The sequence below is a fragment of the Pleurodeles waltl genome, chromosome 10 (assembly GCF_031143425.1).
Source record: "Pleurodeles waltl isolate 20211129_DDA chromosome 10, aPleWal1.hap1.20221129, whole genome shotgun sequence".
Lineage (NCBI taxonomy): Eukaryota > Metazoa > Chordata > Amphibia > Caudata > Salamandridae > Pleurodeles > Pleurodeles waltl.
Window position 1 is genome coordinate 446800874 of NC_090449.1, and position 24759 is coordinate 446825632.

At 44.6% G+C, this 24759-nt stretch overlaps 1 protein-coding gene across 1 annotated transcript in view; it reads right to left on the reverse strand.

The window, feature by feature from the left end:
* The window catches only part of LOC138262427 (acid-sensing ion channel 1C-like), a 1178398-nt gene that overhangs the window by 314520 nt on the left and 839119 nt on the right, over positions 1 to 24759 (reverse strand). The window contains exon 9 of the mRNA XM_069212327.1: positions 3578 to 3649. Within this exon, the coding sequence (XP_069068428.1) occupies positions 3578 to 3649 (72 nt within the window). The remainder of the gene's footprint in view (positions 1 to 3577; positions 3650 to 24759) is intronic.

The following is a 24759-nucleotide window of genomic DNA, read 5'->3' on the forward strand; positions in this document are numbered from 1 at the left end:
ATTTGTCGATTTAACTTCCGCATTCGATTGTGTGGTGCATTCAAAATTGTGGCCCATTTTGCTGGACATGGGGGTCGATACCACCATAGTCCATTTTATTAGGGAATTGTATGCTGGTGCAAACGCTAAGGTTCGCTATGGGCGTCAAGGGGAATGTACTTCATCTTTACCCATCGAACGAGGGGTGCGTCAAGGTTGCGTGTTAGCTCCCCTATTGTTCGCCTTGTATATTAACAGCTTAGAGAGGACCCTTTCTGATGCCTGTAGTGATCTTCCACAAGTAGGCTTTCGGAAAATTCCGGCCCTCTTGTATGCGGATGATGCAGTTTTGATGGCCCGCACCCCAGTTGGTCTGCAAAGATTAGTTACAACCTTTGATAACTGCATGGATGTTTTGGGCCTCAAAATCAATCACACTAAAACTTTTTCTATGACATATCCTGGATGTAGCACAAAAAATTGCCATATAGCCTTAAAGGTGTAAAACTAGTCAACACAGGGACATTTTCATACTTAGGTATTATGTTCGATGATAAAGGTACATGGGAACAAGCCATAAAAGCGAGAAAATTGTTATTTACGAAAACCGTTATGGCGGTAAAAAACTTCTCTAAAAGGGTGGGGAGAGTAATTCCCAAAGACATGATGACTCTTTACAATGCGAAATGTGTCTCAGTAGCACTGTACGAGGCCGGACTTTGGGGATATCGAGACTGTACAACTTTACAGCTGACAGAAAACGCTCTCCTGAAAACAGTCCTAGGTGTCCCGCAATCAACATCAACAGTAGTATGCCATTCAGAAATGAGAGTAACATACCTTACAGATCTCATTCGTGTTCAACCAATCCTACTTTGGCATAAAGTATGGACTTCAGATCCTGCGAGGTTGAATAGGACTATTATAGTAGATGCCCTAGCACTTACTTACTCGTCCAAAATTCCATGGCTAAATTATATAAAGCACTTTCTTATTAAATTCGGCCACCCTGAGCTGTTTTTTACCCCAGATGAATTGAAAACAATCTCCAGGAAAGACCTGAAAAATACTTGCCTCACCCATCTGGCTGAATTGAGATGGGACGTGGAGGCAAATAAATATAGTGTCAGGAGAAACCATATGATACAACAAACGAATGGCATGGAACCATACTTATGCAAAGTCACGAACCCAAGACATCGGTTTGTCCTTAAGCATTTGAGACTAGAGTCCTTTCACCGCCTCATTAGTTTACCCCTGATTAATGATTGGTCTTCACAATTGGAAAAATGTCCCTGTGATAATGTTTCTGACCAAAATACAATGCACACACTTTTCTTTTGCAAATATTATTCAACTTTTAGGAAAATGTTTGTAATACCACTTTTAAAATTAATGCATTTTAAACAACGTCGTCCAGCTTTCTTGTATCTTTTATCCCTTCCATCTATCATGGTTTGTAATGGATTAGCCTTATTCCTGTGCTCAGTGATTAAGGCCAGAAAATGTCTTGAGGCAAATGGGTGAGATTTCCAAGTACTATATTCTAGGCCTTTTTTATTACTACTCTTAATCAAACTGTTCATTAACTTTTATTTCTTTTTAAAAAAAAATAATTTTATCTGTTTATATTCAAATTCATATTTATATGTATTTTACTCTTTGCATCCCTTCTCTTGCTGAAAATTGTTTTTTATGTAAAATGACTTTTATGATTGCTAAAAACAATCGAATAAAGTTTCTTTGATGATGATGATATATAGCATAAAAGCAATACTGTTGTTTCTGATACACACATGTCTAATTAACTCACATGTAAGCCCAGCTTCAAAAATGTTCTTGTAATACCATAAAAATGCCAGGGAAAAGGCCTTAATAACAGCCTGAGCCGGAAGTTGACTCCTTAGCCAGCCTTAGCCCACAAACAGCCTGCTGTGTGGCAATGAGTGGGGAGGAGAAATAGCAAGTAGAGGTCTCAATCCAATATAAATTGAGTCGCAGAAACCTTTCTATGTTATAATCCTGCTAATGCTTTCTTAACCTAAGAGAGCTGGGATAACAATGACCGTTTCATGCTTCCACAGTTACCAACGGGCAGGATGGGGTATCATGTATTATCGCTGGCTACTTGTAAGTGATGTCAATGTTCACAGACCTATTAAAGTTACTTTCTGGGATCATTACCTAATCTACATGCCTAGCAGCTCTAGGATAGCTAGGAATGCAAATCGTTTGTGACTAGTATTTCTGTGCAACCTGCATGTCCCGGTCAGAGTCCTGGCTTTTGGATTCAGTTTAGCTTTATGGGGTTATTCAAAACAGTATGATTGTGTAGAGGGACAGAAACAGTTGTGTCTGCAGTGCCATAAAACTACTGAAGCGGAATGTGCTATAAAATGTATTATTTGTACCTTGTGATTCTCCTCTAATATAAATAGGAAATTATAAATTACTGTATCAAATAAGTGTAGCAAATGTTTAAAACGTCTGTTTAAAGTAAATTTTCCTATGATTAGCTATTTGCGATCAAGTTTATGATGGAGGAGGATTTGCTGATCAGGTTAAAAGTTTCAGAATAGCCCACATACAACAGAAAACAACACAGTACAAACATGAACTTCATTTACTAATGAACAGCTGTGGTTTCTGCACAGGGGTAGGAAGGGTGTCTTCCCCCGTGAGTCACGGGTGAAAAACATGAAGTAGCAATGAAATTATGACATTGCCATTTTATTCTTTTCCCAATGCGCGCCCCTCAATGCCCCAGAGGCCAAAGGCATGCAGGGCATGTGTTCTCTGCTGCCGATTGGCAGCATGCAAGACAGGAGCAGTGGCCGGCTTGGTGCTTCAAAGTGAGCATGTCAGTTTGGCCGGGTGTCTTGTGACAGCCAGCCTAACATGCGCACTTTGAAGCTCTCCATTCCAAGCTATCTTAGACAGCTGGGTGGAGAGAAAGCACAGGCCTCCAGGGCCTGCAAGAGCGTCCAGTCAGCCTACTCCACCCAGTCCACGTGCTTCTCTCTGCTGGTCAATAGCATGACAGCAGCATCTGGATTGGTCAGGGGAGCTCCTCAGCAGACTGTATTATGCAGAACAACAAGGAGGACGTGCTGCCCTCAGTAAGTACCTTTCATTTTAATTTAATTTAATACAGTAGTTTTATTTTGGGGGTTTAGAGGGAGGACTTGTTCTTTTATGGGCTTTTGGAGGGAGAGGTTATTTTATTCTGGGCTTTTGAGGGAGGGGTGTTTTATTAAGGACTTTTGGAGAGAAGTGGTATTTTTTTTGGGGGGGGGAGTTGAGCACTTCGCTCGCTCCACCACTTCTTAAGGTTACCAGCCACCCCTGCTAATGAAACCCTGAATTTGAACATATTTTGTTTATGTTTGTGTTTAGGGAAATTGTCTATGGCACAACAATTGCCTGGAAGGATGTTCTTGGTGTGGCAGATTTAGATGATATTCTGTGTCTGGTTCAACAAAACACGATTATCTTCCCTGTCTTAGTGGTGGCAGTGGGTCTGGAACAACATTCTGATGTGTCTCGACCAGGTTTATATCAGATAACCCTTAATGTTGACTAATATATAGGTAGTTACCAGGTTGTCACTGTGGTTCCTCTTTGGCATCTTCTTCCCAGTGACATATCTCAGCACTTTGTCCTTAAAGACCTGTAAGGAAGACATGAAGTGCAAATTAAAGCATCCACTTTATCACATTTCAATTCAAGAGACAATTCTACATTGTCTGGCCATGCTTTTTCACTGTGCTTCCCATCCTATGGAGACAGCATTTCTAACATGGTGCTCAGAAAATATAAAAGAAAATAACTGCTGGCAATTAGTACTAACCTGAATAAAAAATGTAAGTGTATCGGGGAAATATGGTTCAGTCCAAAAACTCTATCTGTCCTCTTGCAGTGCCAACAATGACAAACATCACCTCACAAAAATGGTATCAATCACATTAAAACATTGCCAGAAAAAAATCAAGAACATTAACAGTAAAACATATAATTTTATATCCAATTTATAAACTGTTAGAGTTATGTGTTTTGGTTTGAATTGCATACATTATTCATTGTATGTTCAGGTGGGCAGGACCATTCTAAATTTAAAGATATAATCACAACAGATTTGAATATGATTCTCTATGACATTCAGGACACTTAGATAGAAACTAAATTACATAGTCATTAGTTATCCTGAAAATATGACATAGTCTGAGGTGTCTGGGTCCTGCCAGCAACTGGAAATAAACATTGGCAAAGCTGAGAGGTTTTGTCTATTCAAGAGGTATTGGCTTTGCCAAAGTATCATAGCCATACTGTACAGAGGCGTGGAGTGGAGTAGCATGCGTACAGTGGTGTGGAGTGCTGTAAAGTGGAGTGTGGCAAAGTGGCCTGGAGTGGCAAAGAGTGCAGTGAGTAGAGTGGAGTGGCATAGAGTGGACTGGCATAGAGCGGATTGGTGTAGAGTAGAGTGGAATAGCATAGAGTGAAGTGGACTGGCAAAATCAATCAATCAATTAATCATGTATTTGTAAAGCGCAGCTTATCACTCGTGGGGTCTCAAGACGCTGTAGTGGGTGTGCTGCTCATTTGAAGGTCCATGTCTTGAGGTCCTTCCTGAACTGCTTGAGCGAGGGGTCCTGTCTGAGGTGGAGTGGAAGCATGTTCCAAGTCTGCGCTGCAAGGTATGAGAAGGATCTGCCTCCAGCTGTGCTCTTCCTGATTCTTGGGATGGCGAGGGTCGCAGTTGTCTGGCATGGGTGTAGAATGTCAGGGGGTGGTTAAGGTAGGCCGGTCCGATGTTGTGCACTGCCTTGTAAATGTGTGTCAGTAGCTTGAAGGAGATGCGTTTGTTGATAGGGAGCCGGTGCAGGTCTCCAAGGTGGGTGGAGATGTGGATGTGGCGGGGGATGTCAAGGATGAGTCTGGCTGCTGTGTTCTAGATTCTCTGGAGTCTTCCTTCTAACTTCTTTGCGATTCCGGCATAGAGAGCAGTGTCATACTCCACTTTGCTACTAACAAGTGCGTGAATGACCTACTTGTCTTGGGGGGGAGATCCACATGAAAATCTTCCTGCAAACAGATGGAGAGTGTGAAAGCATGACGACAAGACGACGTTGACTCAGTGAGTCATGATAGTGTGGAGACGAGGCTGATGCCCAGATTAAGTGCGTGGTCGGTAGGAGTGGAGGCGTCTCCTAAGGCTGCTGGCCACCAAGTGTCCCAGGAGGAGGGGGTGGAGCCCAGCACGGGGATCTCAGTCTTGTCTGAGCTGAGCTTGAGGCAGCTGAGCTTGAGGCAGCTGGCTTTCATCCAGGTGGCTACTGCTCTCATGCTTTTGTGGAAGTTGTTTTGGCTGTTGATGGGTCGTCGGTGAGGGACAGTATCAGTTGAGTGTCTTCGGCGAAGGAGACATTGTTGAGTTTGTGCCGTCTGACAATTTTGGAGAGAGGAGTCATGTAGATATTAAAGAGGGTCGGGCTCAGGGAGGAGCCCTGTGGTACCACACAGCAGGTTTCTTTGGGTTCCGAGGTGAACAGTGGGAGTCTGACTCGCTGGGTTCTACCAGAGAGGAAGCAGCGGATCCATTCCAGGGCCTTGCCGCGGATGCTGGAGTCGTGGAGTCTGGTGCAGAGGGTGGTTTGGGAGACTGTGTTGAATGCGATGGAGAGATCTAGGAGGATGAGCGCAGCCTTGTCTACGTGGTCCAGTATGGTGTAAATGTCATCTGTGGCTGCGAGAAGGGCTGTTTTGTGCTGTGGTTGCTCCTGAATCCAGACTGGAAAGGGTGTAGGATGCTATTTGACTCGAGGAACTCCGTGACATGCATATTGATGGCCTTTTCTATTGACTTGGCAGGGAAGGGGAGCAGAAAGATGGGTCTGTACAGTAGATGGGCATAAAGAAGAGTAGTGTAGGGTGCAGTGGGATAGAGGGGAGGGGCATAGAGTATAGTTCAGTAGAGTACAGTGTCGTGGAGCGAGATAAGCTAGAGTGGTGTAGAGTGGCATGGAGTGGAGCAGTTCAGCAGAGTGGAGTGGCGTGGCATAGAGTGGTGTGGAGTGGTTCAGAACAGAGTGGTGTAGAAGGAAGTGGGGTAGAGTGGAGTAGAATGGTGTAGTTGAGTGGAATAGAGTAGAGTATCACTGTGTGAAGTGGAGTGTGGTAGAGTAGAGTGGCATATTGTGGTGCACAGTAGAGTAGCATGGAGTGGAGTGACATAGAGTGGAGTGGTGTGGAGTTACATAGAGTAGAGTTGAGTAGAGTAAAGTGGACTAGTATACAGTGCAGTGACATACAGTGCAGTAGTGTAGAGTAGAGCTGTGCAGAATAAAGAAGTGCAAGGTAAAGTAAAGTGGGGTAAAGTACAGTGGTGTAGAGCGCAGTGACATAGAGTGGCGCAGAGTACAGTAGAGTGGTATACAGTTCACTGGCATAGTGTGCAGTGGCATAGAGTAGAGTGGTGCAGAGTAGACTGGCATAGAGTGCAGTGTGGATTAGAGTAGTGTGGTGTAGAGTAACAGAGAGAGCAGTGCCATAGAGAAGAGTGGTGCAAAGTACAGTAGAGTGGTGTAGAGTGCAGTGGCATAGAGTAGAGTGGTGAAGAGTAGAGTGCAGTGACATAGAATACAGTGGCATAGAATGCAGTGGTACAGAGTAGAGTGGCATAGAATGCAGTGGCATACATTGCAGTGGCATAGACTAGAGTTGTGCAGAGTAGAGTACAGAGGCATTGATTACAGTGTTATAAAGTGTATTGATGTAGAGTGCAGTGATGCAGAGTAGAGTGCAGTGGCACAGAGAAGAGTGGTGCAAAGTGAAGTACAGTGGCATAGAATGATGTGGCATAGAGTGGTGCAGAATAGAGTACAGTGGCATAGAGTGGTGGAGAGTAGATTGCAGGGACAGAGTGGTGTGCAGTAGAGTGGCATAGAGAAGAATGGTGCAGAGTAGATTAGAACGGCGTACAGTGCTGTGGTGCAGAGTAGAGTGGCAGACTGCAGAAGAGTAGAATGGCACTGAATTAGAATGGAGGGGTAGAGTACAGTGGCATGGACAAGAGTGGTGCTGAGTAGAGTACAGTGGTGTAGAGTGCATTGGTGCAGAGTGCAGTGGTGCTGAGTAGAGTGGTGCAGAGTCGAGTACAGTGGCATAGAGTGCTGTGGCATTGAGTAGAGTGGTGCAGAGTAGAGTACAGTGCCATAGAGTGGTGGAGAGTAGAGCGTAGTGGCGTAGAGTGGTGCAAATTAGAGTACAGTGGTGCAGAGTGCATTGGGGCACAATAGAGTGGCATAGTGTTGCGTAGCCATTTTAGTTATAGATCCATGCATGTTATTTTAGCATACTAGGCGTGCCGCTGTGCACTTTAACCTAGATATATTTTATTCAGCTTCGCTTTATTACTGTTACAATAGCCACTTTCACAGTCTTGTTTTATTTCCTTCTATCTAACTGTTTTTGACTAGGCCAGCACTCTGTTCTTAAACAAGACATTTTACTCACTCTGTGCTTCTTCCATGGCTGCAGAAAGATAGGTTGCCGGTGAACGTGGTATACGTTTAGTCTCTGACATTCACAGAAAATACACATCCTTACGTAGGGACAGTTTCTCAGAACATCAGCTGTTTTATTATAAAAACACTTCCCTGTCCTTTACGTGTTAGAGGGAGATTCCAGCCAGAGAACCACAACTGTATGCTGAATGCTTCGCTACAGCTGCTTTTGCAGACTTCAGGTCTTTGCTTAGGTATGGGGGATGATGTCTTCCCAGGGGAACCTGCAGGGCAGAATTAGAGCTTAACATGCTGTGCTCTACTATAGCCTAGGTAGGAATTAGTCTATTGATTCTGGTGACAACATGGTAGTGTTATTTTTATGCTTTACTCTCCTAGTCACAACTTTAATTTTATTATACTGTGTCGTCCTGGTTATTGCAGCTCACGCTTTGCTATCTATGATGCAGTTGCTTCATTAAAATCTTATTGAAACATATACTGCCTCTGTTTGTCATTGTGTATATGAGACTAATGTAACTGAGAGAAACGGACGAGACCTGAGTGACCACGGCTTCCCTGAGAAACCATTTATGTCATGCGCTCGGCTGCCCAATCATCCCTGCCCTTGAGTAGAGATGGGGCACTGCTAGCTAGCCGGAGCGAAACCCAGACTGGAGCGACAGGTGTCACCTGTAGTAGGTCGGACTCAGTCTCCCACACCGCAGGTGATTCTGCAACTCGAAATCCAGTAGTCTCATTAGGATAATGAGACCTACGCCTCATGGCGCTGCCAACATTTGGCCAGGCTCTAATTTTCGGGTCCTCCTGAGTATCTCTGTCTCATTATAAACAATGACACCTCAGTACTATATACGGAGACGTCCGTAGTATTGAGGATTTCCTCCTCAGCTAAGTAGGATATTCTATCTGATGCTGGAGGTTGTTCAAGCTTGAGCTCTAAAAGGAAAATCCCTATTTGGTGTGCCTTCTCTGAACAACATGTATTATCTATTATGGCAACAGGTAGCAATTGCAGTCAATATGAGACAACCTCTGACTGCACATTTACTAGCAAATGGCCTAACGGCCCAGGGGGGTCCAGTCACAATTGTGGTGGACGCCCATCCAGCTTATAGAACGGAACGTTTCTATTCTTGGGTCACATTTCCATCAGTTGATGGGAACACAAACACATTTCATCACTATACACTTGCAAACGTACCTGGACAATACAGAGCATATGCATATTTAGAAATACCTTTATCTTATCAAGAACATAATTATTGGCTTGATAGCGCCCTACCACACATGATTTTACCAGTTAGGCTAGGTCCTCTAAGTAATGATGGTCCTACCTGGCCTTTATTGGCCACATATACACCTCACCCTGCAGTAGCAAATTTAGCTGTAGCTGAGGTCTGTCGCGTATATACTGAACTAACAGCAATTTATAGACGATTAGTATAGTTTGTAATACAAACATTGAATACAAACCCAGCACGTGCTGCTCCAGCGCAACCACATGCAGTGACACCAGGTATTAACCCTGCAACTGTACATTCGATCATAGGTAAAGTACCTGCCAAACGAGAGGAAACTCCGTTTTGGTTAGCTCAAAAAATTAATGCACTGGAAGCAGTATTTCCCCATACAGGACCTCAGGATAAACATAGAATTCTATCGATGTGCTTGCCATTTGGGATGGTCCCTACAATGGATAATTGTAACACATGAGGCACGGTGTTTGCCACGCTCTACACTACCGCACTCAGTACTCTGAAACTTGCCAACTTGCTGGAAGTGTTGAAACTAATTCAAGATGAATACGGGTCTGCCCCTGCCCTAGATTTAGGGATGCAATTAATGGGCAATTTTGCCACAGTATCCTCAATTATTTTAATCAACCTTAAAGGGGAAGCAGTCGCACTAGCAGTGGGCATCGGCTCCGGGATGTTCCTCAACAGGATCAAGAACGTGAGCTGCCAAAGATTATCGCAGAGACCTATTCTAGTGTCGGTCGAGATAGTCTAGGGTGTATGAAGTAACACTACAGTTAGAAGGAGACCTTGAACGCACAATAGACGCAATTTTTTGGGATCGCGTAGTAAATATATATGATGTTTTATTGGCCGAACAAGACTGGCCAGCTGAATTTGTCCGTACCTGCCCATATGGGGAAGATGTTATTAAACCTTCTTTCTCGCCCCTTGTTCCAGAGGAACTCACTGAATCCTACACCGTTGATTGGGCATTGGCGCAAGCACCCGCGTTATATCGCAACCACGCAGGATGTGATAAAGAATCCCCCTACCACGTAATACCTATTAAAAATCAACCCCAACCACAACCTCAGTATCCAATAAAACATGATGCAAAAGCACCCGTGGGAGAATTGAACCCTGTGTCTCCCCAATGAATTATCCTTTATTCCCAGTAGCTAACCCCGACCATTCATACAGAATAGTCATAGACTACAGATGCTTAAACAGACATACACGCACATATGCTATACAAAATTAACATAGCACAGCACCGATGAACAACAAAGTGCGCAAAATACACAGCAACACTGGACATTTCCAATGGTTTCTTCTGCCAGAATATAGCGCCTGAGAGTAGAGACTTAACAAGTTTCAGCACACTTGGCTCTCAGAAACAATTCTGTAGTTTACACCAGGGGTATAAGAACAGCCCAGGAGTGTTCGCAACTCGTGTGACTGCAATTTTGCACGACATTGATCCTGAAGCATTGTCCTATGCAGATGATATTTATCTTATGGATGATGAATTACTCCAACATTTAAGACGGGTAGCCCGCATTGTTGTGGGATTTGCTGAATTTGGCTACAAATTCAACTTCAAAAAAACTAAAATAGCCTTCCCCAGCATCCTGTGTCTAGGATATGAGCTTTCGAGTGAAGGAAAGAGCCTAGCGCCACAATTCTTAGAAAACTGCGCACAATTGCAACCTTCAAATACGATTAAAAAACTCCAATCTCTATTGGGTTTCCTAAATTTTGGCAGAACTTACATTCCAGATTATGCTACAAGCATAAAACCTTTACATGACTTAATATGTCCAGACTTTTCAAGTAAATTTTGGACAGTCGAACACACACGCATTCTCAGAGACCTGCAGACAGACATGCTTGCAGCACAACATCTACACACAAGGGACAACAAAGCACACTTGGTCATCAGAGTAATTGCTAGTGCCATTGATTTCACCTATGTAACCTTTAATGTGGGTGAGACCGTCCCGATTGTATACAAATCACATTTGTACTCGGCAGCAGAACAACGCTTTCCTCCCACTGAGAAAATTCTCACTGCTCTTCAGATGGCTGTCATTAAAGAAAGACCTCTAGCCCAGGGCAAACGCATAATTGTCATTTCTCCAATCCCAGCCCTAGATGCGGTCACAAAAGCCAGCGTTCCTAACGCTAAAGCATTACATCCACGTTGGATAAAGTGGGCCACGTCTTTGACAGCAACTGAGGTAGACTACATTTTTTACCCAAAATTACATGCTAAAGAATTTTTGCAGTATGAACTAGAATACCCAGTTCCAGCAAATACATTGCCTATTGAACATTATCATAGAGTCATGTACACCGATGGCTCTGCACAACCTGCAACTGGAACAAAGCACCAATATTCCGCTGCTTGCACAGTCGTAAGTGGCTACATGGAGGATAATACATTTTGTCCCCAACATACATTCACGCAAATACTAGAGGATTGCACAGCTAGCAGAGCTGAAAGCTCTGGTGATGGCACTGGAACATATGGATCCTGCACAGTATACACTGATTGTTTGTGATTCGTACTATTGTGTCCAGTCCTTCAATGAATACCTGCATTACTGGTGCCAGAATGGGTTCAGAGATTCTAAGGGCAACACCATTAAACACAGACTACTGTTGGCTAAAATAGTGGATCTGAAGGAAATGTCCATGTTGTGCATACTCTTAGACACCAGCATGTTGAAATACATGTTACTGGGAATACACTGGCTGATGAAGCCGCAAAGTCCGCAGTAGCTATGCCCACTGTTGCTGGAGTAACTCGTTTAAGTATGAAACCGGACGCAGACATATGGGCTGCCGTGAAAGCTACGGCTGATGGTACGCCCTATCCAAAAGCATTTCCTGCCAAATATTCCTACCGAATGGGAGGCTGCCTTAACGCTGAAGTTAAGATACCATGCATAGGGATGTGAGATATTCCCAACAAAGATATAAGACCAGAGTTGATTAAAGCAGCGCATGAAGGGGTAGCATCTGCCCATGCTGGTGAGGTGGCTACAATATAATTGTTACAAGCCCGCTATTGGTGGTCAGGCCTATACAAAGAGGCTAAGCAGTATGTTCTTTGTTGTGACATCTGCCAACAAATATAAGTTTCCACCGCTAAACCCCCACCGCAGACACCCCTCCTGATTTCTAACAAACCTTTACAATGTGTGTACTTGGACCATTGCGGTCCCCTAACACCGGACAGTGCATACAAATATATCCTAGTTGCTGTTGACACTTGCACCAGATTTCTATGGGTGTGGCCACAACGCTCGGCTGACGCTGGGACTGTTATTAAAGATTTGCGAGTCTTTATCGGTACATATGCAGTTGCAACTTTCCATTCGGACCAGGGTCCTGTTTTCGCCTCAAGGGCATTTAGGTACACCATGGCTTCGTTGGGGGTCCAACTCCAGTACTCGTCTCCATTTCATCCCCAGAGAAATAGTGTCGCGGAGCGATTAAACCGTGATTTGAAGCAATCCTTAACAGCTTGAGTCTTAGGTACGGGTCGTAGTTGGCTTAATCACCTGTATGGATTCCAGAGAGCACTTAATAATCTGCCTAGAAGGTCCCTGGGGGTCATACTTCATATGAGTGCCTGTTCGGAACTCAAATGTATGTTCCAGATCTTGATGGTCCTGGCGTGGTGGCGGCAGAAACACCCTTTGACTTAAATGAACTTGTCACTGTCTTACAGGAATTACAACAGTTCCGTCATCCCATCAGGAATTGGTATAGCGGAAATGTTCACAAAGGACAAGTCTCGGCGGACCTTGTGAGAAGAATAATGTGGTTTTAGGACCTCATCCACTAGTTCAACTGTTGATTTTTCAGGAAGAAAATGGCCATGTATTAATAAAAAGAAGGTGTTGGCAAACCCAATCAAAGGCAGGAAAGCTAGTACAGACAAAGAAAACAAAAAGAACAAGTGATGGATGGAATGCTGAACAATGTCAAACATTCACCCCCAGTATAGAGATCTGGGCCTAAATCCATCGTTTTTTTGCTGCCCATGCCATTCCAGTTTGGACCCAGCCATATGGAAATCAGTCTTGACCCTGATCCCCATGGGAACAGTCCAGCCCGAACTGCCAGGCCAGGTCTTCCCTGGACTGGAAACAAGCATCCTGGGACCGGTTTCGGGGTTTCACCCATCATCAGCCAGGCTAGCTTGAATCCAGTGGCATGGGAAGCACGGGACCCACGTCTGGGCATACCCTTCCTACTTAGGGCGACAAATGCAAAAAGAACAAGTGATGGACGGAATGCTGAACAATGTCAAACATTCACCCCCAGTACAGAGATCTGTGCCTAAATCCATTGTTTTTTGCTGCCCATGCCATTCCAGTTTGGACCCAGCCATATGCAAATCAGTCTTGACCCTGTTCCCCATGGGAACAGTCCAGCCCGAACTGCCAGGCCAGGTCTTCCCTGGACTGGAAACAAGCATCCTGGGACCGGTTTCTGAGTTTCACCCCTCATCAGCCAGGCTAGCTTGAATCCAGTGGCACATTCCAGTTTGGACCCAGCCATATGCAAATCAGTCTTAAAACAGCTCAGCTGCCCAATCATCTCTGCCATTGGGTAGAGATGGGGCACTGCTAGTTAGCCGGAGTGAAACCCAGATTGGAGTGACAGGTGTCACCTGCAGTGGGTCAGACTCAGTCTCCAACACTGCAGGTGATACTGCCACTCGAATTCCAGTAGTCTCATTAGGATAATGAGAGCCTAGGCAACAAAAGAGTGCAGTGGAATAGAGTAGAGTAATGCAAAGTCGAGTGCAGTGGTGTAGACTGCAGTGGAATAGAGTGCAGTGACAGAATGGAGGGGTGCAGAATAGAGTAGATTGGCAAAGAGTGCAGTGGCATAGAGTGGAGTGGAGTAGAGTTCAGTGGTGTAGAGCAGAGTGGTGCAGAAAAGAAGAGAAAGGCATAGAGTGCAGTGGCGTAGACTGGTGCACAGTAGAATAGAGTGGCATAGAGTGCAGTGGCATAGATAGAGTGCTGAAGAGTAGGTGAGAGTAGGTAGAGTGCAGTGGTGTAGAGTAGAGTGGCAAAGAGTGCAGTAGTAGGTGGTGTACAGTAGAATGGCATAGAGTACATTGTCTTAGAATGCAGTGGCATAATCTGCAGTGGCATAAAGTGCAGTGGTGTAGAGAAGAATGGTGCAGAGTAGACTAGAGTGGAGTAGAGCAGGGGCGGCTCCTTCGCAATAGTGAAGGAGCATCGAACCCTCTGCTGAGCCAGCAGCAGAAAAATAAAACAATAGTTCACTATTGTTTTATTTATCTGCTGCTGGCTCAGGCAGCATCCGAAGGGAGGAGCGGGGCTGGGCCATGGGAGGGGGGAGACGGGAGGGAGAGTGGAGTGCACCTAAGTGTGCCAAACACACATGCGCTCTTACATTTCTCCAACCCAGCTGTGTTGCACAGCCATGCTGGAGAAACTGCACAGACCCCAGTCCAAGCCACTCAGACCAATCCTGATGCTGCTTTCATGCTAGGTGTAGCATGAAAGCAGCACCAGGATTGCTGGGGAGCCTGTGCTGGTGTCCCAGTGAATGCTGGGACACCACATTGAGGAAAGTGGAGCGACGAGCGAGGTGGCAGAAGACAGTGGCATCGTGGTGAGAGGTAAGTTTATTTCATATATTTTTTTGTAATTTCCCCCTGTGTTATCCCATCCCCCCTTCAGATTTGCAGAAGCCGCTGCTGCTGTAAAGTGCTGTGGTGTAGAGTAAACTGGTGCAGAGTACAGTGGCATAGAGTGCAGTGGCATGGACTGCAGTAGCGTAGGGTAGTGCAGAATGGAATGGCACAGAGTGCACTGGGTTAGAGTGCAGTGGCATAAAGCAGAGTGGTGCAGAGTAGAGCGCAGTGGCATAGAGTAACAGAGTGAAGTGGTGTAAAGTGCAGCGGAATAGAGTAGAGTGGAGTAAAGTACAGTGGGTGCCAGAGAGTGGTGTAAAGTAGAGTGGCATAGAGTACAGTGGCATAGAGTGCAGTGGCGTAGAGTAGAGAGGTGCAGAGAAGGGTAGAGTGGCCTAGAGCGCAGTGGTGTAGAGTCTATTAGAATAGAGAAGGTTGGGCAGATTAGAGTAGAGTGACATAGAGTGTAGTAGCATAGAATAGAAAGGTGCAGAGTGGATCAGAGTGGGTTAGAGTGTAGTGGCCTACAGTGCTGAGGGGTTTAGTACAGTGGTGCCGGGCAGAGTGGTGTAGAGTGCAGTCACATAGATAGGGTGCTGCAGAGAAGAGTGCAGTAGCGAAGAGTGCAGTGAAGTAGAGTGCAGTGATTCAGATTAGTGTGACGAACAGTGCAGTGGCTTAGAGTGGTGCATAATAGAGTGCAGTGGCATGGGATGCAGTGGCATAGAGTGCATGGTGTAAAGTACAGTGGTGTAGAGTACAGTGGTCCAGAGTAGAGTGCAGTGGAGTAGAGTGGTGCACAGTGGAGTAGTGGTATAGACTGCAGTGGCGCAGAGTGCAGTGGTGTAGAGTGCAGAGGAGTAGAGTTTAGGGCAGGGGTGGGAGGGACTAGAAGCACCATGGAAGGAGTCCAGGAAGGAGGGAACAGAATGTATACATGTAAGGGGATGTGGGAGATGGACAGAAAACACAAGTACTCATATGGAGTATTTGAACATAAAAAAGTAGCTCCTAAAACGGGAGCAGTGGCTGGACACAGGTACTTGGCTCATGCTCCAGGGAGGGCCAAACACAAAAAGAGGATATGACGCCCGCATGATGTGACAAACAGGAGCAAAGCAATAGGAGTAGCTCTGAAGCTAACATGGTTAGCGATGGGTGGGCTTTAAATCCCATGTATGTAAACAAAAGTCTTGCAGAGTATATGTGCTGCTTAGGCAAAACTTTAAAAAGAAGACAGTCAGTTCTCCGTCCATCACCTCTTCAGAGACCTAATCATTCACCTTTCAATTCCGCACTTTGAGTTTAGATACCACAAAAAATGCTGAGAATGTTTTGTTATACTGTGTGCATCACTCATGACAGCTATGTCACATACATGTGCAGAATAATGCTGTCTGGAAAAGTCCAATCTAACAGCCTGCTGATGCTCGTGAAATGCACATGTTGCTGAAAAGTGGCACAGGCTTTCTAAAAACGTTATGCGTAAAACTTCTGAAGTGCTGGAATCTGTGGCTCTCCTACTGACATCGCTTACATGCTTTTGAAGTCATGTTTGCTTTTTCTGATTATTTATTCTAATGTCCTCTGGTTCAGTTATCTAAAGAGGCATATATTTGGCATCCTCCGAGTTACAGTTTTATTTCTAGAAGGGATGGTATCCACCAGACCCTGCTCTGATAATACAGGGGAAGCCTCTAAGAAGAAACAACCATAGTACTGAGGGGAGAGCACACATGGTAAATGTTAATACTTTATTGTATTGATTTAAACAAACTCAATCACAATACAAATGGCAGCACTGAGGTTTCTGATACACAAATTCTAAACTATAGGACGCCTAAAATCAGTAAAGAATATTGTTGATATAGATAAATGGTTGGAAACAAAATTAAGACATTTAATTAAACAAGTAATACAACAAATAGACAAACCCTTAAAACAGTACAGGGTTCTCATGTTGGCAACTCTAAAAGAAGAATTGCAGATATGTTTTACTATAATCTAAATTGTTATAATATAGGCAAATAACGCATGTTCTTCCAATTACCTAGGCAACATTTGGCTTGATTTGGCAGATGGGGTTACTCTGTCACAAATGTAACAATATACCGTCTGCCCATTTATAATTCAATTATATCCTATGGACATCATAATACATCGGACGGGATATCTGTCACTTTTGTGACGGAGTAACCCGTCCACCAAACTCAAAATCAGGCCACTAGTCTGTAATCTTTTGTTGGGTTTCTCCAGGTCCCCGCAAATTGCAAAATTAGAATATAACATCTCATGAAAGTTGGAATTTCATGACACTAGTTTCTAAGTCAGAGTCTAGGTAAGATTGCTTCTTTGTGGTATAAGAGTCTTGAATTATTGACAAGTGATTGCAGGTTGATGAAGACTAAGGGCCTTTTTTAGAGTTCGGTGTACTAATTACTCCATCACAAACGTATTTGTTATCCCATCTGCCCTACTAAAAGTGCATTATAACCTACTGCATGACATTATGGAGATAATAGTGATAGTAGTGAGAGGACATGAGGATTCTTTTTAGAGTTCAGGAAAGATTAGCAATAAGACGAAGTAAGGGTTTAGTTGCAGGAAGAGAAACATTATGGGATAGTAAGATGTTTTAGGGTTTAGGGGTGGGTAGTGTTCAGGGATGGTGTGGTGTTTAACAGTTCAGGGAAGGGTAGCAATAAGGGGAGGTAAGGGCTTTTTAGGTTCAAGGAAGGATAGTGTTTAGGGGTTGTAAGGGGTTTTAAGGGTTTGGGGAAGGGTACATAAAGGGCTGGTAAGTGATTTTTAGGATTAAGGAAAACTTAACACTAAAGGGTAGTAAGGGGTTGGTGGGATTTATGAATTGGTAGCATTAAGGGTAGTTAGGAGCTTTTAGGGTTCATGGAGGGGTAGTGTTAGGGGAAGGAAGGTATTTTAGGATTCAGGGAAGGGTAACATTAAGTGGTAGTAAAGGTTTTTAGGGCCTAGGGATGGGTAGCCTTAAAGGATATTAAGGGTTTTATTCGGTTCAGGTAAGGGTAATACTATGGAGTAATAAGGATTTCTTAGAGTTCAGGGAAGGGTAGCATTACAGGGTAGTAAGAGGTTGTTAGAATTCCGTGATTGGGAACATTAAGGGTAGTAAGGGCTTTTAGGTTTCAGGGAAGGGTAGTGTTAATAGGGAGTAAGGTTTATTAGGATTCAGGAAAGGGTAGCATTAATCGATGGTTCAGGATTTTAAGTGTCAAAGGAAAAGTAGCATTGATTGGTGCTAATGGTTTTTCAGGGTTCAGCTGGGGTTAGCATTAAGGGGTAGTTTGGGTTCAGGAATGGGAAGCATTAAGGAGTACTAATGCATTATTAGGGTACAGTTAGACAATTTAAAGAATGCATGCACTTGATCATTTTTGGAATAGTCATAGGTAAAAATAAAGGACATGAAATTATTACCTCGATGATTTCAGCTTGATTTGAATGTAGTTGTCATTCAAAAGTAACATTTATTACATACAGCCCTTGCCATAGATGGAGCTGTGGTAGTTTATTTCATGCAGTGACTGGTTTTAGTTGCTGCTCTTACTGTCCCATCCCAGTTGTTTCCAGGTATGACTGCTAAGGTGTTGTCTCAGCATTAGAGAACTGACCAGCAAGTACCCTTGGATTTGGTCAACTCTAATACGTCCATGGCAAAGATTTGCGGTTAACATACTACAGAGTTTCAGAGATACAAAGGATGGATTTGGGTGTTTTTGATGTACAGGCAATGTACAGGTAAACCAAATGTATTTTTGCAAAGCGGACATTATACTTGTTTTTGGCCTAAGAAAGAAGTAGGAAATGACAGGAAGCCTCTGATTTGGTCATGAATCCTCTTTACTACAAGTAGTGTGTCTGAGGGAATAAGATACTGGGGATTATGGCGCTGATGAATTTATGTCAAATTACTACCATCTTTCTACATCTCCGTCTTCCTTTTCACCTCTTTATCTCTCTTCGTGTCTGCAGAAAGAAAATTGTAGAAGATGGAGGAATTATAACTATAGTGTTGATATGATGATTAATATAAATATCTGCAAATTATAGATGCAAAGCTGATAGTAGATAATGTCAGATATAGGTTGTCTTTACTTTCTTCTGAAGAACCCAGGCCCCACTCCAGATTTCTTTATGTTTTTTCCAACAGAGGTCTGCCATTAAAATGCCTCTTATTCCTGTGATGAAGGAGATTTGTCTGAGGGAAAGACAGGCTCAATGAGGATTACATTTGCCAGGTTTCTGACACAGCACAATGCTTTGAAGGACATCCTATTAGTGATACCACAGCTTATGAAGGTAGATACCCAGCTTTTGAATCTTGATAGTCTATCTCTACTCAAGATGTTTCTCCTGAAGACAAGATAGATTGAATCAGCAGGGCTGCCCATAGAAAGAGGCCAACATTATTGGCCGGGGACCTTCAGTGGCAGCATTCAGACACAGGTGCTCATGAATTTAAAAAACAGACCCTAAATGGAAGATATCCTCAATGAGTTGGGACAAAAACTGTTTTGTTGAGAATGTATTTGGAAGCCAGTGTTGACAAAAGTTTGATGACTTCTAGATTAGCTACTTCATCACTGATAAACTAGCCTATGATGCATAACCACTTTCCGATATTTCAAGGGGGAAATGTGATTCCTCACTTTACAATAATCCACATATCTCTGGAGATTTATCTGATATCACAGGATCTACATGGGGCATACCTGCATGTTGACATACAACTATCAGACCAGTGCTCCGTAAGACTTATAATTTAGAAAGGTAATATCAATTTTGGGTACTCATTGTCACAATCAACCCTATCTCAATTATTGATTCAGTAATGTGATACACATAACTTGCATAATTTTCTGTAGCATAATTGCATGAAATTACAGCGAAATTATGTGAGAATAAGGTGATTCCACAAGAAGCATAACCCAGCATTTAGCACTATTTTTGCAGTGCAAAAAGAACTGTTGCATCTAAAATGGACCAGACTAGGCATTTTTTACTACGAAGTAACGCTAAATGCAACAGAACATGAACAGCAGCAACCACCAGCCAGCATCCGCTCAAACTCACTAAGTCTATTTTTCTTCTGCTCCTGCAGAAGGATTTTTGTACCAAATCACTCATATTTATGCAACCGGGCGTAATAATGCATTTTTGGTAACAAAATTTATGAAATTACGCCTATTACGCTGGCATAATTAAAATGTCACCCAGGCTTACTCATTAACTCTCTTTTTCCTGAGTCTCAAATAGATATGAGCATGATGTGCAGTCTTCTTGAGTTAGTTATCTTTGTGATCAATCACAACCAATCTTCTTTTGGTAATTTTGTTTCAAAAGGGTAACACGAAATTTCCAAAATGTCCCCTTGTACTCCGATGTATGTAAAATGTCACCAGGGTCTACTCAGTAATTCACCTGAGTCTGAAGTAGATTTTTTTTTATTATTCTCTTTATTGAAAAGTTTATAAACATACTGTTTGACTAGGCATAGCAATTAACGGATTGTTACAGTCATAGGTCCAAAGTGTTGATGGAAATAGTGAGACATTTTAGTGCATGTGAGAGTGACAGATTAGGCAGCAAAGAATTCACCTTCAACAAGGGCATGGTTCATAATACGATAACAGAAGTAAGCAGGATCCCGTTAGTACAAAAAAATGCATTGACTGGACAACAAGCTATAAACAAGTGGTCAGAAAGACATTCACATATTATTACTGGTTACTTGCATTACATAGCTATCCAAGTGTGATGCGCACAGCCATCATCACTCATCTCCCACAGCAGAAACATTGTCGCCTTCTGCCTGCCCTGTCTCCTTGTCAACTAAGAAAGTCTGGTAGGGACCCCAGTGATTCCTGGGATGGTTCTGGGGTGGGAGTAATTCAATATACGTGTCAGACAGTGTTGAGGGGTGGCAGTAGGCCACGAGCCCATCTGATAGCCACCTGACACCTTGCAAGCAGTAAACCTATTGTGACCAGTACCTAACCTCCCGATCAATTTCCCTATTGTATCCCAACATTGCTAGCATCGGAGTAAATGCTAACGATTTCCCAGTGAAGACCTTTAGTTCCCAAAATACCGTCTGCCAGAATTTATGAACACCGGGGCACAACCAAGCAATACGTACAAATCCAGCTGCACTCTTTCCACATCACTGACATTCTGCGGTATCTCGTAGTCCCTATCGAAATAGTAGCTTGGGAGTGTAGTATACCTGATTAATATATATATATATATATATATATATATATATATATATATATATGTATATATTTATTTATTTTTAACTTATTTTTCCATTTTTTAACTCGTGGTACATTCTAAACATTGCACCATAACCACATTTGCACACATATCTCCCCCATACTACTTCATGACATTTCATCTCAGAATTAGTCCAAATTCAAAAGGTACAAGAGGTGTTTATCATACACAATCATTGCATTTCCCGTGACGGTGCAAATACTGTTTCTCGTTGCATGTCCTGCCCCACCTCTATTTCTGAGAACCCAAGGAGACATCCTGCCCAGTCTCTTCAACCTCAACAATTCGTCTAAGTATCCCCTGCCATGTCTGTATATCTTCCTCAAGGTGTTCATCCCTTCTAACCTGCCATAACCGTATTTCTTCTGCCACTGCCCATTCCTTGATGTCTTTATGCCAGTTCTGTTTGTTGGGCCTCCACGCACTCATCCAGGTAATCGCCACCCTCCGCCTGGCTAACACCAGGGCCAGCTGCATAAATTTCCATTCCATTTTTTTAACCTTTTTTTCTCTAGACATCCCCCAGAAGGCACTGAACGGCAGGTCGCTCAACTCTCACCCCCTCCACTTCTCTTAAAATTTGGACCACAACCTCCCAGAAGCTCTGTACTGTGTGACAATCCCACGCTAAGTGTAGGAATGTTGCAGGTCACGCATTGCAGCGTTGGCAACAATCATCCCTGCTAGGATCAATTCTATGGAGGAAGGCAGGAGTGACATATGTGCGATATATGTAATTAAAATTTATCAGTTTGAATCTAGCGTTACAGGTCCCCTGACGGAGCAAGGCGCATATTGCCTTCCACTGTACCTCTTCCAACGGTGCGTTCAGTTCAACGTCCCACGCCACTCGAGCCTGCAGAACCGGCTTAGGCGTATCTGCCACCATGGCCTTATATATGTGTGATATAAGATATTTACCCCCCTCCCCTGTATTCCAGGAGTACCCTAAACAGTACTGAAGAGGGCCGGGCCTTCGGTGAGTGGGCCATATCTCTCGGGCTATATTAAGTATACTGGCATATGTTAAGAACTGTCCCCGGTTCAAGCTGAAGGTGTCCCGTGTCGCCTCGAAGGTTATAAAGGTCTCACTGGCGAAGAGGTCCGCAAGGGTAAAGCACCCACCCTCTTGCCAGGGTCGAGCATCCACTATAGAGGCCAAGTGTTGAAACGCTGGAAGATCCCAGAACTCAAAGTCCTGTGCAAAGGGTACCAAACGCTTTAGCTATATCTATTGATACCAGTGCCAAGTCCTCCTCACTGTCCTCAACTCCGTGAAGGACATGCGTGAGCCTATGGGTGTTCATAGACATATTTTGTCCCGGTATGAACCCACACTGGTCAGGATGGACCAAGTGGGATACCTTGGTGGCAAGTCGCGTTGCAAGGATTTTACACAGGATCTTTGCATTGGGGATATTCATCGTGATAGGGCGGTAAGACGTCGGGTCAGAGGCGGCAGTCCCCGATTTGGGGGTCATCACAATAAGGCCCTCCTGCATCAAGTCTGGCAATATATTGGCAGTGAACGCCTCATTGTATACGGCCAAAAGCCGCGGAGCCAGTACCGTCGCAAATGTTTGATAGAGTTCAGCCGTGATTCCTTCGCTTCCCGGGCTCCTCCCCAATGGAAGAGATTCAATGGCCACCTTCACTTCCTCCAGAGTAAGGTCAGCGTCCAGCGCTTACACCCCGGTTTCTCTCAGTTGAGGGAGATGCACCTCCATTAGGTATTCCCCTAATCTTTCTAGGTCTGGGTCCCCTGGGTTCTAATATACTCCCTCAAGGTGATCCCTGAATACTATGACTTTATCATGTTGTGTGTTCGCTTTCTCCCCCCCGGGGGTCTGTTAGATGGAGTACTAAGGAGCACGGCTGTTCCTGTTGGAGGATCCATGCAAGGAGCCTCCCAGAGCTGTCACCTTCACGGTGTAGGAGTTGTCGATATGATTTTAAAGTGTAGTGTTCAAGCCTATCTCTAGTTTCAATCACCTGATGTAGCAGGTTAACTTCCTCCTGTTGACCATTGTGGCCCCACGCTGCGCTTTGCTGGCATGCTGCCAGGACATCCTTCCTATCAGTCAGTTCAGCTTGCAGTGTCTTCCGCACTCCACACATAAACCCCATACAGCTTCCCAGAGCACGGTCTTATATACTTCCGATTCTATCGCCCGCCTGTGTGTGGACATCCAATTACATTCCATGTAATCTGTTAGTAATTATGCCATTGTGTCTCTGCCCACCGGATTCTGAAGAATCTCTGAAGGGAACCTCCAGCTATACAGGGTTCGGGAGGGACAGCCCCACTGAAACACACACATCACTGGGGTGTGGCCCGACAAATATCTTGTGCGGTGAGATACCCCCTGTACTTTGGGGGTCATATATTGGGTGAGCAATATACGATCGAGACGACTAAACGTGCCATGTGTATTCGAATAATACGTGTATTCCCTGCAGTCTGGGTGGGTGTCTCTCCAAATGTCTGTAAATGCAAGTTGTGACATTGTGGTCTTCACATCTGTTGTCATTCTTGGCTTGGTACCCTGTCTGGGGGATGTCTATCCATGTCCCCGTCTGTAATGCAGTTGAAGTCCCCCACCCAAAAGATATCAGACCCCATGTGCCTGGACAGTTCACTAGCTAAGGAGGGGTAGAATGTGGGCCATCCATATTTGGAGCATAGGAATTGAGTATTTCCAATTGCTGACCATCCAAGGTCCCTCTAAGCAGGATGTACCTTTCTTCTATATCTGCCTCCATAGAGTGCAGGGCAAAAGGGACCCCCGGGCTATCCAGATGTGCACCCCTCTAGCGAAGGATGAGAAAGTAGCATAATAGTTTTGCCCCATTAGTCTCAGGGCGACCCCGCCGAGGGGGAGGAGGATGTCCGTCCCCAGCAAGAGTACTCCTTACTCCACAGGATGCATCTTCGGATGGAACCCAGAAGTCACCCTGCGGAGCCACGAGTCAGCGCCCCCCGAGTGTCACCAGACTGTTGACGGAAGGGGCGCTCCACCGCCCCAAATCCCAACTTCTACCAGAAGCCAATCCGAGGGCCACCCGCTGGGCAAAACGCACTCCGTTCACTTTAGGCCCGGTCAGCCGCCAGTGATACGCCCCTAAGAGGCCCCCTTATGTCCCACGCGAGGGTGTAGGGCCGGGCCCCACCGTCTCGACCTGCAGTCCTTTCACCGGGGTGTTCTACGCAACTCCTTCCTGGCCCTGTGCCGCCCCCTCTCACTTCTGGTTGGCTTCTCTGCTTCAATCCAGCGCTCAGTCTATCTGCAGCGGGCCCCCGCACCGCTGGCCTCCGCGCAGCTCCCCGCAGGATCTGCTCATCCCTCGGGGGGACAGCTGCCCGCAGCTCCACCCACTGGCCAGTCTGGGAGGCCTTCAAGGTCTTATCAACCGTTTGTACGTTAATACAGACAAACTCCTTGATGGCCTGGGCCAATTCAGCTCTGAATACTGTGTTTAATAGGAAGTAGGGGGGAAGCACCAAGTGAACGTGGTAACCCTTTGAGCTCGGAGATCAAATTTCAGCACTACAGGCAAGTGATCAGAGTAGGTCTGTGACAATGTTTCACATCACTGGACCCGAGACGTCAATCCCCTAAGCCAAAAATCAATATGTGTGTGGGTGTCATGCACTATGGAATAGTGAGTGTATCACGTCCCAGTGGGGGATCTATGATGCCAGATGTCGAGGATGCCATCCCTGTCAGCTATCTTATGTTATGTTAATTTAATTTGTTATAGTGCAACGAATCACCGCGGGAGGGGTCTCTTGGCGCTCCTAGGAGAGCAGGAGGATTGCACCAATTAGAACAGAACGGTCTTCAGCATTTTCCTTAAGGAAAGGTTATCCATACGGATTTCATATTGCAGTTTGTTCCAGTAAAATGGGGACAAATATGAGAAAGCTCTACTTCCAGCTTTAGATTTCATTATGCTGGGAATCATCAGCAGTGCTTCGTCACTGGATCTCAAGTGTCTCACTGGACGATAAGGT